At 43.6% G+C, this 18,918-nt stretch overlaps 1 protein-coding gene across 3 annotated transcripts in view; it reads right to left on the bottom strand.

Moving 5' to 3' along the window:
* The window catches only part of cadm1b (cell adhesion molecule 1b), a 165,941-nt gene that overhangs the window by 33,163 nt on the left and 113,860 nt on the right, over positions 1-18,918 (bottom strand). For all 3 annotated transcript variants that reach the window (XM_021588089.2, XM_021588091.2, XM_021588090.2), the window contains 3 exons: positions 17,097-17,243; positions 8,976-9,128; positions 2,659-2,796 (listed from right to left, as the gene is read on the bottom strand). In XM_021588089.2, the coding sequence (XP_021443764.1) occupies positions 2,659-2,796; positions 8,976-9,128; positions 17,097-17,243 (438 nt within the window). The remainder of the gene's footprint in view (positions 1-2,658; positions 2,797-8,975; positions 9,129-17,096; positions 17,244-18,918) is intronic.

The raw sequence follows: 18,918 nt of genomic DNA, 5'->3' as shown, positions 1-18,918 counted from the left end.
AATACACAGGGGAGGGGAACCAACGTCTATAGAGATGTCTTAACTCACAACAGATGATCACATTATTCACATTGCCACAACATCTACCACAACAAAAATATTTAATTTCACACTGCATTATGTGTGCAGTCGAGCTAAACACAAGGTGACATTGACCACCTTTTACACCTTAAAATCATTACATTTACAAGCCTACTTGATGTAGTTTAAAAACCCAAAGATTCTCATTGAATCCAGAGTGAGGTAGGAATGATGTGGTTGTGGTTTGATAATGAGTGTGTGTCTATGCAGCAGCCTGGAGACTGAGTGGGGTTCTGTTCTGTGGTGTCTAGGCTAACCCCTACAGTAATCAGCTGCCCACCAGGCTCCTACATGTGTCTGGCTGTCAGAGGGGCATTCATTTAGAGAGCATTACAATGCCACAGGGGCAGCGCGTTAGCCATAGTGCTGAGTGTGATGGTTTACTCGCACTTAATGAAGTGAGAATATAATTACAGGGCCTTCTGTGACCTGCAGCACACTTCCATCTCCGCCAGCCGACCAGCCAGTCACAGGGGAGCACGTCTAGGGCTCAGATAGGGCATCACACTGCTGCTCCAACACACACTGACCACATACACTAACATGCACATTGCTATATAGCTATTAACCCCATGACACTTAGATAGGGAAAACTCCTGAGAGATGGTTGCTGAAAAACAACCGTAGAGAAAGGTTCTTTCTAGTGGTTTGCTCTGCAAATATTCAGTAATAATCGTAGCTGAAAAAAAACAATGATTTAGGCCCCTGTTTTTATGTGTTTTCAGATTATCTATCCTTAGTTGTTGACAATTCAATAAGTATATCAGCAACTTGTGACTTGGATTTCAATGTAAACCTGATCCACTTGGAACAGACGTCAATTCAACGTCTATTCCACGTTGGTTCAACGTCATTTCATTAATATGACATGGAAACAACATTGATTCAACCAGTGTGTGCCAAGTGGGGAGCTTCATAAGCAAATTAATTGCTTATGAGCGTATTTGCTTATGAGAGTCATATTGAGAAGTGAGCTGTGTTTCCATAGGTGCTAAAGGATGTGTAACGAGTGTGCTGCATGTCGGGAAGCAAGTACAGGGAGTGAGTGTTTTAATAAATAAATACATCAAAAATAAACACGAAACACAAACAACGCACCGACATGAAACAGAGTAAATAATACCTGAGGAAAGAACCAAGGGGAGTGAACAGATATAGGGAAGATAATCAAGGAGGTGATGGAGTCCAGGTGAGTGTCATGAGGTGCAGGTGCGCGAGATGATAATCAGCAGCCTGATGACCTATAGGCCGGGGAGGGAGTATACGCGACAGGACGTGACTTCCTGGTACGCCCACGTCCGTCCTCTGCCAGTCTGGATTAGCCTCTGTTCAACATGGTGGCATTTCACTAATCTAACGAGCCTGTCTACCTGCCTGCCTAACGTAACCACACCAGCCCAGCCTACCACAGAGGATGCAAGATCTCAAAAACACAAATTGACTTCCACTTCTGTAACACTGGAGGTGCAGATTTATCTTATATTCGCTCAGTCTAAATATTGAGTATGCTCAGCAAGTCAAATGAGTCCTCTCTATTCTAATACATACATGTATATAATTTGACAACAGAGATATCCAGTCCCTATGCAGATAGGATCAGGCTGAAATGAATTGTCCCTCTTGCTGTAGGGTATGGATAGGCTGAATAATAGATGGATCTTCTTGAACAAATGTGAAGCAATAAGGCACCACACCATAGTACCATACACTACTGCACCTCTCTCCAGGAGCCTACAGCGGGCTTGAGGCATTCAAATAAAGTATTTTCACAAAAGTACTTAGCAATTAATTTAGCAATTAATAGTGTCAAATATAATAAGCGAGGTTCATGAGTGTTTTTAGTGTGGAGAGTACATTATAGTTTTCAAAACAAGGCTTTCAAACCGTTGAATCAGAAGTCTGATCAACCAAAAGACTTGATCAACAGAAGCAAACGTGTTGCTGGTGTGTGAGCTGTGGTCCTTCAGCAGCAGGTAGCGGATGCTCTCAGTAGGCAGGGACCAGATTTACAGGCTGTTGCTGGGCGAATTCCATAGCAACTCCCTGCTATCTGGCGGTGAGGTTTATGAGTGTATTAAACCAGTAGAGACATTGGGCGCCTCAGTGATGTACTATAGGGATGTACTGTAGCCTACACACTGTTCTGTCATGGGGGAGGCTGTAGTGAGTGGGTGGTGAACAGTTGGGAGTTCATTTGAAGCCATTTATCTGGTCACTGTAAAAGGCACACTACAAGTTCAGCCCAGCACTAAAATGCTCTGCTTCTTTGGTAACTGTTGTAATGTGGCTAAGTTAAGTTAACGCAGTGCTTTATGAATAGGTAATACTCAATGTCAATGCTATACCTAGTTCAATTTGAACAACTGAAATGTTGAAGTCCATACTCACTCTTTAGTCCCTGAACAGTTCAGTAGATATAGCATATTGTGATGAGTGTGAAACCAAGTCCTGAATGTAAAAGGAGCCTTTGTAGTCTGCAGTTTCCAGTACGATGCTGTGGAGAGTTAAAGCTGCCTGGCTGGTGTTATATCTGAATGATATCTGAGGGAAAGTGGAGGAGGCTGATATTCCTCTGACCTGTCAGCTCCTGCTCTCCTTTCATCCATCTGATGGAGGCGGCAGGCTTGCTGCCCATGGCTGTACAGGTGAGCTCTGTCTCGTTCCCCTCACTGACCACATCCTCTTGGGAATCCATGATTGGACTGCCTGGTGGGACTGACAGACACACATCAAGAGCTTCAGATATATATGTACAGACGGACACACATATATACAGAAGCACACATGTACACATGTACACACAAACACACACACATATGTATGCACAAAGGAATGCACACACAAACATGCATGCCCTCTCCCTCACTTGCACGCACATCAACACATAATGTCCTGTTCCACTATGCTATAGGCTATAATGTCCTGTTCCACTATGCTATAGGCTATAATGTCCTGTTCCACTATGATATAGGCTATAATGTCCTGTTCCACTATGCTATAGGCTATAATGTCCTGTTCCACTATGCTATAGGCTATAATGTCCTGTTCCACTATGCTATAGGCTATAATGTCCTGTTCCACTATGCTATAGGCTATAATGTCCTGTTCCACTATGCTATAGGCTATAATGTCCTGTTCCACTATGCTATAGGCTATAATGTCCTGTTCCACTATGATATAGGCTATAATGTCCTGTTCCACTATGATATAGGCTATAATGTCCTGTTCCACTATGCTATAGGCTATAATGTCCTGTTCCACTATGCTATAGGCTATAATGTCCTGTTCCACTATGCTATAGGCTATAATGTCCTGTTCCACTATGATATAGTCTATAATGTCCTGTTCCACTATGCTATAGGCTATAATGTCCTGTTCCACTATGCTATAGGCTATAATGTCCTGTTCCACTATGCTATAGGCTATAATGTCCTGTTCCACTATGCTATAGGCTATAATGTCCTGTTCCACTATGATATAGTCTATAATGTCCTGTTCCACTATGCTATAGGCTATAATGTCCTGTTCCACTATGCTATAGGCTATAATGTCCTGTTCCGCTATGCTATAGGCTATAATGTCCTGTTCCACTATGCTATAGGCTATAATGTCCTGTTCCACTATGCTATAGGCTATAATGTCCTGTTCCACTATGATATAGGCTATGATGTCCTGTTCCACTATGCTATAGGCTATAATGTCCTGTTCCACTATGCTATAGGCTATAATGTCCTGTTCCACTATGCTATAGGCTATAATGTCCTGTTCCACTATGCTATAGGCTATAATGTCCTGTTCCACTATGCTATAGGATATAATGTCCTGTTCCACTATGCTATAGGCTATAATGTCCTGTTCCACTATGCTATAGGCTATAATGTCCTGTTCCACTATGCTATAGGCTATAATGTCCTGTTCCACTATGCTATAGGCTATAATGTCCTGTTCCACTATGCTATAGGCTATAATGTCCTGTTCCACTATGATATAGGCTATAATGTCCTGTTCCACTATGCTATAGGCTATAATGTCCTGTTCCACTATGCTATAGGCTATAATGTCCTGTTCCACTATGCTATAGGCTATAATGTCCTGTTCCACTATGCTATAGGCTATAATGTCCTGTTCCCAGGACGGAAACAAAACATATATATTAGCATGACCAATGAACACAAGCTAAGCATATCCAACCTTGATCTACATTTCTCATTGAAGTACAAGAACCTCCACTGTCTTTCACATAGAGAAACTGCCTGCCTGAGACGCTTGGAGAAAACTCAAAAATATATGTTGTTTCAAGAGCTATTAAATATCACTGTTAGTTCACACTTTTTGCTTCTAGATTTAATTTCTAAAACTAGAGTAATTACTTTGAAGTGTACTTAATTCATTTTCAATCCCCCAGGATGTCTGCATGTATAATACAGCTCTAGCGTTAGTGTAATTTCACGCCATAGCTCCACTGTTTGTCACAGCTGACTCTCAATAGGGAACTATTTAGAGCAGCCAAGTTAACATTCAGTAGGATTCACACAGTCAACAGTCAGAAGTCAACACAGCTGCCAAAAACAAGCCAGTCTGAGATAGATCTATTCTGTTATCCATAGCAGCATCTGTTCCTATTCATTACCATGCTATTGAGCACTGTAAGAGCCTAATTGGCTGACATTTTGTTACAGTGGGCCTCAATATAACAAGATGAATCAAGAAAATACATAAATTAAAACAATTGTATATTCACAGTTTATATAGGATGTGTGAGAGTGTGGTAGAACGCAATGTCTAACTTATGAATATGGCACAGTGGTGGTTGGTGCTGTTTAAGATGAGGGAGGACGATCATTTTTTTTAATGAGCATGGCCCTCTTTCTATTACAGCATATCAGATGACTGTAATTCATATTCCATTCACCCAGCTCATTGTAACATCGATAGGTTTAGACTACTACATGATGCTCAAATGTTCCCTGTACCCATCATGAGGTTGCTACAACCTAACCCATGAATGAAAGTTTACAACATAGGTGCACATTTTGAGAGAAATTAGAGTAATCAAGGTGACAGACAGTAACATACTCAATACCGCCTTGCACACTCTTGCCTTCATCTAGTTGATCTACTGTAGGTTGTAATCATTAGTCCAACAGCTGCAAACAAGAGTTTCTATTGGACAAATGCAGGTATGTTTATCCTCTTCGTTCCACTTGAGTCCGTTCAAGAAACGTTTTTCAGCAGAATCGAACGAATCAGTACACCCCTGATCACATGCAAACACAGAACCAGCAGCCACACACAATATATACGAAAGTATGTAGACACCCCTTCAAATGAGTGGATTTGGCTATTTCGGCCACACCCATTGCTGACAGGTGTTTAAAATCGAGCACACAGTCATGCAATCTCCATAGACAAACATTGGCAGTAGAATGGCGTAACTGAAGAGCTCAGTGACTTTCAACTTGGCACCGTCATAAGATGCCACCTTTCCAAAAAGTCAAATTTCTGCCCTGCTAGAGCTCTCTGTAAGTGCTGTTATAGTGAAGTGGAAATGTCTAGGAGCAACAACGGCTCAGCCGCGAAGTGGTAGGCCACACAAGTGGTAGATGTGTAAAAATCGTCTGTCCTCGGTTGCAACACTCACTACCGCGTTCCAAACTGCCTCTGGAAGCAACGTCAGCACAATAACTGTTCGTCGGGAGCTTCATGAAATTGGTTTCCATGGCTGAGTAGACGCACACAAGCCTAAGATCACCATGCGCAATGCCAAGCATCAGCTAGAGTGGTTTAAAGCTCGCCGCCATTGGACTCTGGAGCAGTGAAAATGCGCTCTCTGGAGTGATGAATGACGCTTCACCATTTGGCAGTCCGATGAGCGCATCTAGATTTGGCGGATGCCAGGAGAACGCTACCTGCCCGAATGCTAGTGCCAACTGTAACGTTTGGTGGAGGAGGAATAATGGTCTGGAGCTGTTTTTCATTTCAAGGCCCCTTAGTTCCAATGAAGGGAAATATTAGCATACAATGACATTCTAGACGATTCTGTGCTTCCAACTTTGAGGCACCAGTTTGGGGAAGGCCTTTTCCTGTTTCAGCATGACAAGCTGCCAGTTAAGGACTTGTGAGGTGTCTGTTTCTCAAACTAGACACTCTAATGTACTTGTCCTCTTGCTAATGTACTTGGCCTCCCACTCCTCTTTCTATTCTGGTTAGAGACAGTTTGCTCTGTTCTGTTAAGGGAGTAGTACACAGCGCTGTACGAGATCTTCAGTTTCTTGGCAATTTCTCGCATGGAATAGCCTTCATTTCTCAGAACAAGAATAGACTGACGAGTTTCAGAAGAAAGTTATTTGTTTCTGGCCATTTTGAGCCTGTAATCTAACCCACAAATGCTGACGCTCCAGATACTCAACATGTCTAATGAAAGCCAGTTTTATAGATTTTTTTATCAGAACAACAGTTTTCAGCTGTGCTAACATAATTGCAAAATGATTTTCTAATGATCAATTAGCCTTTTAAAATAATAAACTTGGATTAGCTAACAAAACGTGCCATTGGAACACAGGAGTGATGGGTGCTGATATCAGCCCTCTGTATGCCTATATTCCATATAGGATCTGCCGTTTCCAGCTACAATAGTCATTTACAACATTAACAATGTCTACACTGTATTCCTGATAAATTTGATGTTATTTTAATGGAAAAAAATGTGCTTTTCTTTCAAAAACAAGAACATTTCTAAGTGACCCCAAACTTTTGAACGGTAGTGTACTAGAAATAACTATTAGTAAACCTGCTACCATCATGCAGTACAGCAAACAGTTTAGCACTTACCTTGATATGGAAGAGTTCCAGTGTTGGATAGCCATAGTCAGCTTGCTAACATTGAATTCCTCTCTCGTGAACCGGGTGTTTAAAACCTGTTGTGACTAGGGGGCAGTATTTTCATTTTTGGATATTTTCCCAGGACAAGATGCTAGAATATGCATATAATTGACAGCTTAGGATAGAAAACACTCTAAAGTTTCCAAAACTGTAAAAATATTGTCTGTGAGTATAACAGAACTGATGTTGCAGGTGAAAGCCTGAGAAAAATCTAATCCGGAAGTGCCTCATGTTTTGAAAGCGCTGCGTTCCAATGCGTCCCTATTGAGCAATGAATGGGCTATCAACCAGATTATGCTTTCTCCGTATTCCCGAAGGTGTCTACAGCATTGTGAAGTAGTTTTACGCATTTATGTTGAATAATAACTGTAAGCGGCTACATTGCGCAAGTGGTCCCAGAGAGATTCTTGCGTAAAATACAGAGGTAGCCATTACTCCAATCGGTCCTACTGAAAAAACAAATTGTCCCGATGGATATATTATCGAATAGATATTTGAAAAACACCTTGAGGATTGATTATAAACAACGTTTGCCATGTTTCTGTCGATATTATGGAGCTAATTTGGAATATTCTTTGCCGTTTTCGTGAATGCAATTTCCGGGCGATTTCTCAGCCAAACGTGAAGAACAACTGGAGCTATTTCGCCTACAAAAATAATATTTTTGGAAAAAAGGAACATTTGCTATCTAACTGGGAGTCTCGTGAGTGAAAACATCCGAAGCTCATCAAAGGTAAACAATTTAATTTGATTGCTTTTCTGATTTCCGTGACCAAGTTACCTGCTGCTAGCTGGACAAAATGCTATGCTAGGCTATCGATAAACTTACACAAATGCTTGTCTAGCTTGGGCTGTAAAGCATATTTAGAAAATCTGAGATGACAGGGTGATTAACAAAAGGCTAAACTGTGTCTCAATATATTTCATTTGTGATTTTCATGAATAGGAATATTTTCTAGGAATATTTATGTCCGTTGCGTTATGCTAATTAGTGTCAGGCGATGATTACGCTCCCACATGCGGGATGGGGTGTCACTAGAGGCTTAAGTAGGCTAAACTAGCTAGCTGCATTCGCTAGCTAAGTAAGTGAAAGTTGAAAAAAATACATATACAGTACATACTTAAGCAATAAGGCCCGAGGGGGTGTGGTATATGGCCAACATACCACGGCTAAGGGCTGTTCTTATGCATGATGCAACGCGGAGTGCCTGGACACAGCCCTCAGCCGTGGTATATTGGCCATATATCACAAACCCCAGAGGTGCCTTATTGCTATTAAAAATGGGTTATATAGATATAGCTAGCTCTCTCTCTCTCTCTCTCTCTCTCTCTCTCTCTCGCTTCACATTCATTTTGGAAAAATTAATTTATAAAATGCTGTTCAGCTATTGTCTTTCTCTCTCTTTGAGTCAACTACTCACCACATTGTATGCAATGCAGTGCTATCTAGCTGTAGCTTATGCTTTCAGTACTAGATTCATTCTCTGATCCTTTGATTGGGTGGACAACATGTCAGTTCATGCTGCAAGAGCTCTGATAGGTTGGAGGACGTCCTCTGGAAGTTGTCATAATTACTGTGAAAGTCTATGGAAAGGGGTGAAAACCATGAGCCTCCTAGTTTTTGTATTGAAGTCAATGTACCAGAGGAGGACATAAGCTGGCTGTCCTCTGGCTACACCATGGTGCTACCCTACAGAGTGCTTCTGAAGCTACTGTAGACCTTCATTGCAAAACAGTGCGTTTTAATCAATTATTTGGTGACACGTGAATATATTTAGTATAGTTTTATCTAAAAAGGATAACTTTTTTAATGTTTCACATAAAATAATAATAAATGAAATTAACTGAGAAGGATGGTCCTCCCCTTCATCCTCCACCGATATGGCACTATGTAATGTGCATATATAATATTTTGTGTACGTACATAGTCACTTGTGTGTGTACGTTATTTGTGTATACATGCAGGTGTACATTCATGCATGTGAGTTTAGGCAAGTGTGTGTAAAACCTACCCAGCACAGTGATGTCTGCGTAGGCCTCCTGAGGAGGGTCTGTGTAGAGCTGGCACACATAGCGTCCCTCATCTGACAGTGACACGTTGGACAGAGACACCCGCAGCTCGTTGTCGGAGAAATTCACCAGCTGGAACCGGCTGTCCTTCAGGGCTGAGGAGATACAGACACCAGACAGACAGTCAGGATGGGGAGATACACACGTGTGTGTTTGTGTATGTGTGAGTGTGTGGTATGTGTGTGAGAGAGAGAAACAGAAAGAGAGAGAAGTAGAGAGAAAGCAGCAGAGCAAGAAACAGAGAGCGAGAGAGAGAGAGAGAGAGAGAACAAACAGAGAGAGCAGAGAGAAATATTGAAATAGTACAGTACAATTATTTGGTCTGTATTCATATAGCTAGTAGTTATGCTGAAAAAAGCCTCCTAAATGGTAAAAAGCCTCAGCATTACAACCCAGGTCCTAAAAAGAAAATTGAGTTTCAGAATGATTCATAAAAGTTGATTTATTAACAATTTCATCTCTCCAGTCTACAGAGCACTCCCAGGGCAGGAAAATAGGAGAAGTGCTCATGAAGACTCTAACAAGATGGGAAGTCAAAATGATCTGCTGTTGGTCACGAATGAACGAATCGACCTCACATATTCTGGAAAAGGAAAAGTACTGTAACATACATAATCAATTAAATCACAGTTCTGGGATAGCAAGAACTAGAGGTCCATACTAAATACAAAAGTAGCTGTTTTGAACTAAAATCTGTAGTTCGGACTGGTTGCCATAGAAGAGTAGTGTTAGTCGAGTTAGCTTTGAGTGTGGCAACCTAGCTTAACTGTCACGCCCTGACCATAGTTTACTTTGTATTTTCTATGTTTTGATTGGTCAGGGTGTGATCTGAGTGGGCATTCTATGTTTCATGTCTTGTTTGTCTATTTCTATGTTCAGCCTGATATGGTTCTCAGTCAGAGGCAGGTGTTCGTCATTGTCTCTGATTGGGAACCATATTTAGGTAGCCTGGGTTTCACTGTGTGTTTGTGGGTGATTGTTCCTGTCTATGTGTTTTCACCAGATAGGGCTGTTTAGGTTTTTGTTACGTTCATCACGTTCTTTATTTTGTAGTGTTTGTATTGATTCGTGTTTTATGTTTGTTCATTAAAACATGGATCGCAATCTACACGCTGCATTTTGGTCCGACTCTCCTTCTCACGAAGAAAACCGTTACAGAATCACCCACCACCAACGGACCAAGCAGCGTGTCAACAGGCAGCAACAGCAGCGTAAAGAGGAATGGACATGGGAGGACGTTTTAGATGGCAAGGGCTGTTACACTTGGGAGGAGATACTGGCTGGAAGAGATCGCCTCCCATGGGAACAGGTGGAGGCACTTAGGAGAGCAGAGGCAGCCGGAGAGAGGAGCCGGCGATATGAGGGAACACGGCTGGCAAGGAAGCCCGAGAGGCAGCCCCAAAAATGTCTTGGGGGGGGGGGCTAACAGGGAGTATGGCTACGCCAGGTAGGAGACCTGGGCAGACTCCCTGTGCTTACCGGGGGGCTAGAGAGACCGGACAGGCACCGTGTTATGCAGTGGTGCGCACGGTGTCTCCAGTGCGGGTGCATAGCCCGGTGCGGTATATTCCAGCTCCGCGTGTCGGCCGGGCTAGATTGAGCGTCGAGCCTAATGCCATGAAGCCGGCTCTACGCAGCTGGTCCCCAGTGCGTCTCCTTGGGCCGGCTTACATGGCACCAGCCTTGCGCTCGGTGTCTCCGGTTTGCCTGCATAGCCCAGTGCGGGCTATTCCACCTCGCCGCACTGGCAGGGCGACCGTGAGCATTCAACCAGGTAAGGTTGGGCAGGCTCGGTGCTCAAGAGCTCCAGTGCGCCTGCACGGTCCGGTTTTTCCAGTACCACCTCCACACCCCAGCCCTCCGGTAGCAGCTCCCCGCACCAGGCTTCCTGTGCGTGTCCTCGGCCCAGTACCACCAGTGCCAGCACCACGCATCAGGCCTACAGTGCGCCTCGCCTGTCCAGCGCTGCCAGAGCCTCCCTCCTCTTCAGCGCTGTCGGAGTCTCCCGCCTGTTTAGCGCTGTCAGAGCTTTCCGCCTCTACAGCGCTGCCGGAGTCTCCCGCCTGTTCGGAACTGCCAGTTTGCAAGGAGCTGCCAGTTTGCAAGGAGCTGCCAGTTTGCAAGGAGCTGCCAGTTTGCAAGGAGCTGCCAGTTTGCAAGGAGCTGCCAGTCTGTAAGGAGCTGCCAGTCTGCATGGAGCTGCCAGTCTGCATGGAGCGGCCAGTCTGCAAGGAGCAGCCAGTCTGCAAGGAGCTGCCAGTCTGCAAGAAGCTGCCAGTCTGCAAGGAGCTGCCAGTCTGCAAGGAGCTGCCAGTCTGCATAGAGCTGCCAGTCTGCAAGGAGCCGCCAGAGCTGCCTTTCTGCAGGATGCCGCCAAAGCTGCCAGTCTGCAAGGATCCGCCAGAGCTGCCAGTCTGCAAGGAGCCGCCAGAGCTGCCAGTTAGCATGGAGCAGCCAGAGCCGCCAGTCAGCATGGAGCAGCCAGGGCCGCCAGTCAGCATGGAGCAGCCAGGGCCGCCAGTCAGCATGGAGCAGCCAGGGCCGCCAGTCAGCATGGAGCAGCCAGGGCCGCCAGTCAGCATGGAGCAGTCAGTCAGCATGGAGCAGCCGGAGCAGCCAGTCAGCATGGAGCAGCCAGAGCAGCCAGTCAGCATGGAGCAGCCAGAGCTGCCAGTCAGCATGGAGCAGCCAGTCAGCATGGAGCAGCCAGAGCTGCCAGTCAGCATGGAGCAGCCAGTCAGCACGGAGCAGCCAGAGCTGTCAGTCAACCAGACTCTTCCAGATCTGCCAGTCGACCAGACTCTTCCAGATCTGCCAGTCGTCCAGACTCTTCCAGATCTGCCAGTCGACCAGACTCTTCCAGATCTGCCAGTCGACCAGACTCTTCCAGATCTGCCAGTCGACCAGACTCTTCCAGATCTGCCAGTCGACCAGACTCTTCCAGATCTGCCAGTCGACCAGACTCTTCCAGATCTGCCAGTCGTCCAGACTCTTCCAGATCTGCCAGTCGTCCAGACTCTCCCAGATCCGCCAGTCGACCAGATTCTCCCAGATCCGCCAGTCGACCAGATTCTCCCAGATCCGCCAGTCGACCAGATTCTCCCAGATCCGCCAGTCGACCAGATTCTCCCAGATCCGCCAGTCGACCAGATTCTCCCAGATCCGCCAGTCGACCAGATTCTCCCAGATCTGCTAGTCGACCAGGATCTGCTGAAACCGCCAGCCAGCCAGGTTCTGGTAGTTTCTACTACCTGCCTGGGCTTCCTCTCAGTGCTGAGCTTCTTCTCAGTGCTGAGCTTCCTCTCAGTGCTGAGCTACCCATCTGTCCCGAGTTACCTCTGTCCCGAGCTGTCCCTCTGTCCCATGTTATCATTGTGGTGGGTAACCTATTTAGGGACGTTTAGGAGGGGGATTAAAACTGTCATGGAGTGGGGTCCACGTCCAGCGCCAGAGCCGCCACCGCGGACAGATGCCCACCCAGACCCTCCCCTATAGGTTCAGGTTTTGCGGCCGGAGTCCGCACCTTGGGGGGGGGGTACTGTCACGCCCTGACCATAGTTTACTTTGTATTTTCTATGTTTTGATTGGTCAGGGTGTGATCTGAGTGGGCATTCTATGTTTCATGTCTTGTTTGTCTATTTCTATGTTCAGCCTGATATGGTTCTCAGTCAGAGGCAGGTGTTCGTCATTGTCTCTGATTGGGAACCATATTTAGGTAGCCTGGGTTTCACTGTGTGTTTGTGGGTGATTGTTCCTGTCTATGTGTTTTCACCAGATAGGGCTGTTTAGGTTTTTGTTACGTTCATCACGTTCTTTATTTTGTAGTGTTTGTATTGATTCGTGTTTTATGTTTGTTCATTAAAACATGGATCGCAATCTACACGCTGCATTTTGGTCCGACTCTCCTTCTCACGAAGAAAACCGTTACATTAACATCCTACATCTTACATTTAGCTATATTCTCAGAGGATTTTCCATTTCAGTTAACCCCCCACTTGAACACTGTTCTACATAAATACCCCCAGATGGTTCCATGGAGACTGTAATGATGTTTTGACCTACCCATTCCTTATCAGGTCTTCTATAAGCGCAGAGCTAAAGAACTCAATCTATTCAGCCTATCTTTAAAACATGGGTGTTCGTTCCTGTCAGAGCTACATGTCAGGCAACACATTGATCATTACAGAGGCCTTTGAGCATCTTCCTATACGAGACCTCATTCCCAATCTTGTCTCATAATTTGAGGACTCTTTGGAAGTCTCTCCTCAAAGGACAGCAATGAGCCTTGTTATTGCTTTGAGAGCCAAAGGCCCTGCTAGGAAAGAAAAACGGCTCATTCCAAGAACCAGTGAATTTAGTTGACATGAAGCAGCTTGTTTATTGACAAGTTATTACTCCAGTGTGTTGAGATGATAATTAGGCTGTAGCCAACATCAGGGTTGCACTGTAAAACAGAGGGAAAATAAAATCATACAATCAATAAGTAATGTTGAATCCTTACCCTCTACATCAGCTGGAGGTGTAATGTACTGTATGTGACCTATAAAGGTTGAGGATGACACCAACATGAATTGATAGTTGGTCACAAATAAGTATTTTGCTCCGTTAAGTGCCTTCTCGTTATTACTTCCCCTTTAAAAATGACTAGTTAGTGGTTTGTTTCCTCAATCCCTAAGCATTGGCGCGCTGGACCAAGTATATAAAGCAGAAAAAACCTTGATATTGGGTCTCTAGCGTCAGGTTCAAGGACAGTGTTACTGTGTTAGTATTGCTGGAACTGTAACTTCCCAAGTGGTTGACTGTAAGTAGATTTGATAGCTCTGTTGAGCACTTCTATGGTATATAAACCAAAAGAAGCAGAGAAGGAAAGCTAGTGTGTTTGCAATTTGTTGGGGGATGTGTAGCCCTACGGTAAATGTTCAGTATTATTTTCCTGGTAGAGTGTTTTGTGTAAGTGTCTGTATCTGTGTTTGTGTCTGTTGTTTTCCCTGTGTGACTGTGTCACAGTTGTTTTCCTCCTCATACACAAAGGAATGACTCTGTAGAAAGAGGCCCTGGTGACAGGTAACAATGCCACCAGTCAGAGGGGGGTCCCCACAGAACACAGCCTTCTGGGAGCCCAGCCCAGAATAGATCTGCTGCCCTGGGACTTACCAGGCTCCGTCTGCAGGGGTAAGGTTCAACCAGGAGCAGCAGTTAGACATGATCAGAGCTCTGACTCTTTTCTGATACTAACTCCAGCCAATTTACTGATACCCGACTGCTTCTGTAATAACACTTGACTATCGCACTTCAGCCATTTTCCTTGCTGCCAGTGTGAGTTGGTTTTGAAATGTGATAAGTGAACTGTTCAAAGGGCGAACTGTTCAAGAGGTTGTGTGGAATATGAGACTAAATAGAGAAAATACCGAAAAAATGTGAGACCAGTGTGATAATGTTACAGGAGGAGCTCTTTAAAAAAATTATTTGGTAGAACACACATCCTTCTATTTGTGTTGCGTTCAAGGCTGTCACAAGTGTCATTGTGTTATCTTTATATGAACCTCTCCTTTACGACAGTAAAACACATCAATTACATTAGCAAGACAATCATGACCGAGATGTACACTCAGCCTTCCATAACTTTCTGCCATACAGTGAGAAATTAGAACACCAATCTGGATCCTACTCAGCATTTTGGATTGTGATGAAATATGAAAACAAGAAGAATGTTTCTCATATCACCTTGAAGACTGGCTCCAATCCAAGACACAAACAAGCAAAACTTAAGCAAACTCAGGTTGAACCCAGAGGAAGCCATATGCTCATGCATAAACATTGTCCTAATCTTAGATTCTCTTTAGATTCTTAATCTAAGAGATTATCTGGAAATTGCTTGAATAAAAACTAGTAATAAATCAACTCAATGGACCATAAAGTCAAGGACAGAAAGCATCCCATATACAGTTGTCGGAGGTTTACATACAATTTAGCCAAATACATTTAAACTCAGTTTCTCACAATTCCCTGACATTTAATCCGAGTACAAATTCCCTGTTTTAGGTCAATTAGGATCACCACTTTATTGTAAGAATGTGAAATGTCAGAATAATAGTAGAGAGAATTATTTATTTAAGCTTATATTTCGTTCATCACATTCCCAGTGGGTTATAAGTTTACATACACTCAATTAGTATTTGGTAGCATTGCCTTTAAATTCTTTAACTTTGGTCAAACGTTTTGGGTAGCCTTCAACAAGCTTCCCACAATAAGTTGGGTGAACTTTGGCCCATTCCTCCTGACAGAGCTGGTGTAACTGAGTCAGGTTTGTAGGCCTCCTTGCTCGCACACACTTTTTCAGTTCTGCCCACATATTTTCCATACGATTGAGGTCAGGGCATTGTGATGGCCACTCCAATACCTTGACTTTGTTGTCCTTAAGCCATTTTGCCAAAACTTTGGAAGTATGCTTGGTGTCATTGTCCATTTGGAAGACCCATTCGCGACAGAGCTTTAACTTCCTGACTGATGTCTGGAGATGTGGATATATTGAAGCAACATAATTTTCACGCCTCATGATGCCATCTATTTTGGAAGTGCATCAGTCCCTCCTGCAGCAAAGCACCCCCACAACATGATGCTACCACCCCCGTGCTTCACGGTTGGAATGGAGTGCTTTAGCTTGCAAGCCTCCCCTTTTTTCATCCAAACATAACGATGGTCATTATGGCCAAGCAGTTCTATTTTTGTTTCATCAGATCAGAGGACATTTCTCCAAAAAGTACGATCTTTGTCCCCATGTGCAGTTGCAAACCGTAGTCTGAATTTTTATGGCGGTTTTGGAGTAGTGGCTTTTTCCTTGCTGAGCAGCCTTTCAGGTTGTGTCGATATAGGACTAGTTTACTGTGGGTATAGATACTTTTGTACCTGTTTCCTCAAGCATCTTCACAAGGTCCTTTGCTGTTGTTCTGGGATTGATTTGCACTTATCACACCAAAGTACGTTCATCTCTAGGAGACAGAACGCGTCTCCTTCCTGAGCGGAATGATGGCCGTGTGGTCCCATGGTGTTAATACTTGCATACTATTGTTTGTACAGATGAACGTGGTACCTTCAGGCGTTTGGAAATTGCTCCGAAGGATGAACCAGACTTGTGGAGGTCTACAATTTATTTTCTGAGGTCTTGGCTGATTTCTTTTGATTTTCCCATGATGTCAAGCAAAGAGGCACTGGGTTTGGAGATAGGCCTTGAAATACAGGCCTTGAAATACATCCACATGATGTCAATTAGCCTATCAGAAGCTTCTAAATCCATGACATCATTTTATGGAATTTTCCAAGCTGTTTAAAGGCACAGTCAACTTAGTGCATGTAAACTTCTGACTCACTGGAATTGTGATACAGTGAATTATAAGTGAAATAATGTGTCTGTAAACAATGTTGGAAAAATTACTTGTGTCATGCACAAAGTAGATGTCCTAACCGACTTGCCAAAACTATAGTTTGTTAACAAGATATTTGTGGAGTGGTTGAAAAACATGTTGTAATGACTCCAACCTAAGTGTACGTAAACTTCAACTGTATATCAGTATTATAATCTAGCCCTTGAAATATGATGCCATCACCAATAGCATCATATCTGATGAGTTGCCTTAAACTGCCAAAACCTTAAAGAGTGATTCCTTTTACTAGAAGAGGCTCTGTATGGTACTTGAAATGAGTCCCTGAGATATGGTTCATGAGTGAGATAACCTGTATGTCCTCTGTTGAGAACGTGTCTAATGAGATAGTCCGTATAATGGTAGAGTGTCCAGTGAAGCAGCACCATAGAATTAGAACTTAGAACTCTGGAATGCATTTGTGTTAATTAGCTAGCAAGACAGTTTTAAAGGAATACTTCCGTTTTTCAAATTAAATTAGAAGTTTGCATCACCTATGCCTCTACTGCAATTAATTCCAAATAAACTGGTTTTGGGTTTCTCACTGACTAAGATGGCTACCATTTACACCCCATTATGGAACTTTGAGGGTTTATGACATAACCCATCTAGTAATTTAATAAGAACTCTATGAGAAGCACTTACGTCTGACGTCTCTGAAGTAGATGGTCTGCCTGTTGGGGTTGAGGAGCTGGATGACTGAGTCATCATTGTTCTTCACCCTGCAGCTGATGGTCGCCATCTCCCCCTCAATCACTGATACATTATCAGTCCCCAGGTTTTGACCTTCAACTGGACAGACAGATGGACAAGAGGAGGAGTGAAATCCATGAAAGTTCTAGAATTACTGCCATTCTGCTTTTATTTCGTAGTGTTTTTTAAATGTATTATTGTCTAGTGTTGATTATTTTGGGATTGAGACACACAAAAACATGTAACAGCATAGGTACCATAACAGACCACGACATTGAACACCATAATACTACATCACACCCACAGAGATGTGAACACAGCCTGACCGCTATAGGCGTATGTTGACTGTACTTGCAGTCACATTCCTAATCCTCCTAATACAATAGAAGGGCCCAGTGCACTGGTTGGCGTTATTGATCTCTCAGCTCAGAGTGGGTCCAGTGACTCTCTGCCAGATGGGTTGTAAGCACTACCTCTCACACACAGAGAAAAATGGAGGGAGAGAGAGAGAGAGAAAGAGAGAGAGAGGTAGGGAAGAGAGGGAAGGTGGAAGAGAGAGAGGGAAGCCAAGAGAGAGATAGAGAGAGAGAGAGAGAAAGAGAGAGAGAGAGAGAGAGAGAGAGAGAGACAGACAGACAGACAGACAGACAGACAGACAGAGCTGAATTATAGCTCTCCATCTGAGTCTCTGAGCACAGGGCTTTAGTCTCCATCTCTTAGGAATCACAGCCTTGTCAGCCACTGAGTCAGCCGCTGACTGAGTATATCCACACCTGTGGCTGCCTACCTGGTCATTATTTTCACAGAACTCTGCCCTCATCATTAAAGCCTGAAACCAAGCATCCATTTGGGTTTGACAAAGAAAAAATGTTTGTTTTCTGCCTTCCAGGTGAGAGAGGGGGTAAATCAAAAGTCACCTTGTGCTATATTTATCCGGCAGGAGCCAAAAGGCATAAAAAGAAGAATGGAGAATGCTTTTAAACGCCTTGGATTAGCACCAGGAGAGGAACAAGACTCCCAGCAATAGCCCGAAGAAACATCCATAGCACATTTGCATGCCTGAGTTGTCAGACACCTCCAAACCGGGCTGACATTTACAAAGTGGAAAAAAGCACCTGCCTTTTCAGATAGTGATAATGGGAGTAGACAGCCAAACTAACAGGATTCAAATGAGCTAAGAGAATGCAGCGAGCAGCAAGAAATGAACCTCCTGTGGAGAAATACACCTCAGACCTGTATGTAGCAATGAACTTTCCATTTCATTCCACATCCCAGATATTGGTTCATCAAGTGATGACTGAAAATGGACATTGATATTGAGCAGATATTGAGCAGAGTACAGTACATTCTGTACTAAATAGGTAGTATCTTGAGGTATTTGAGTGTTATCTTATCGTAAGGAAAGACTTGTTTTAATTGAAGTGTGCTGTTTTTAAACTGTCTTAATTGAGTATCTGTGATGTTTGAGGAATCCATCTGTTTTATCATTAGAAAAGCCTCTGTTTTCAACTACCTCTGAAGTGTGAATGTATAGTGGACTTCGAGAGCATAGCAAAATACTTGGTTGATAATTAACTCCTTATAACACAAACAAATTCATGTTTATTAAGTGTGCTCCGATGTTGGAATATGGAAGTGTGTAATTCATTTGAGGGTGTCTGACTGAAACCTGAAAGGCAGCTCTGACATACTTATAGTAAGTAGGCCTACCCCAGCAGAGGAGCCCACAGTATGTTTTGAAGTCTGTTTTGATTTCAGTTTTGTCAAAGTAATA

The sequence above is a fragment of the Oncorhynchus mykiss genome, chromosome 27, assembly GCF_013265735.2.
Source record: "Oncorhynchus mykiss isolate Arlee chromosome 27, USDA_OmykA_1.1, whole genome shotgun sequence".
NCBI classification, from domain to species: Eukaryota; Metazoa; Chordata; class Actinopteri; order Salmoniformes; family Salmonidae; genus Oncorhynchus; species Oncorhynchus mykiss.
This window is presented reverse-complemented; position numbering and strand designations above follow the sequence as displayed.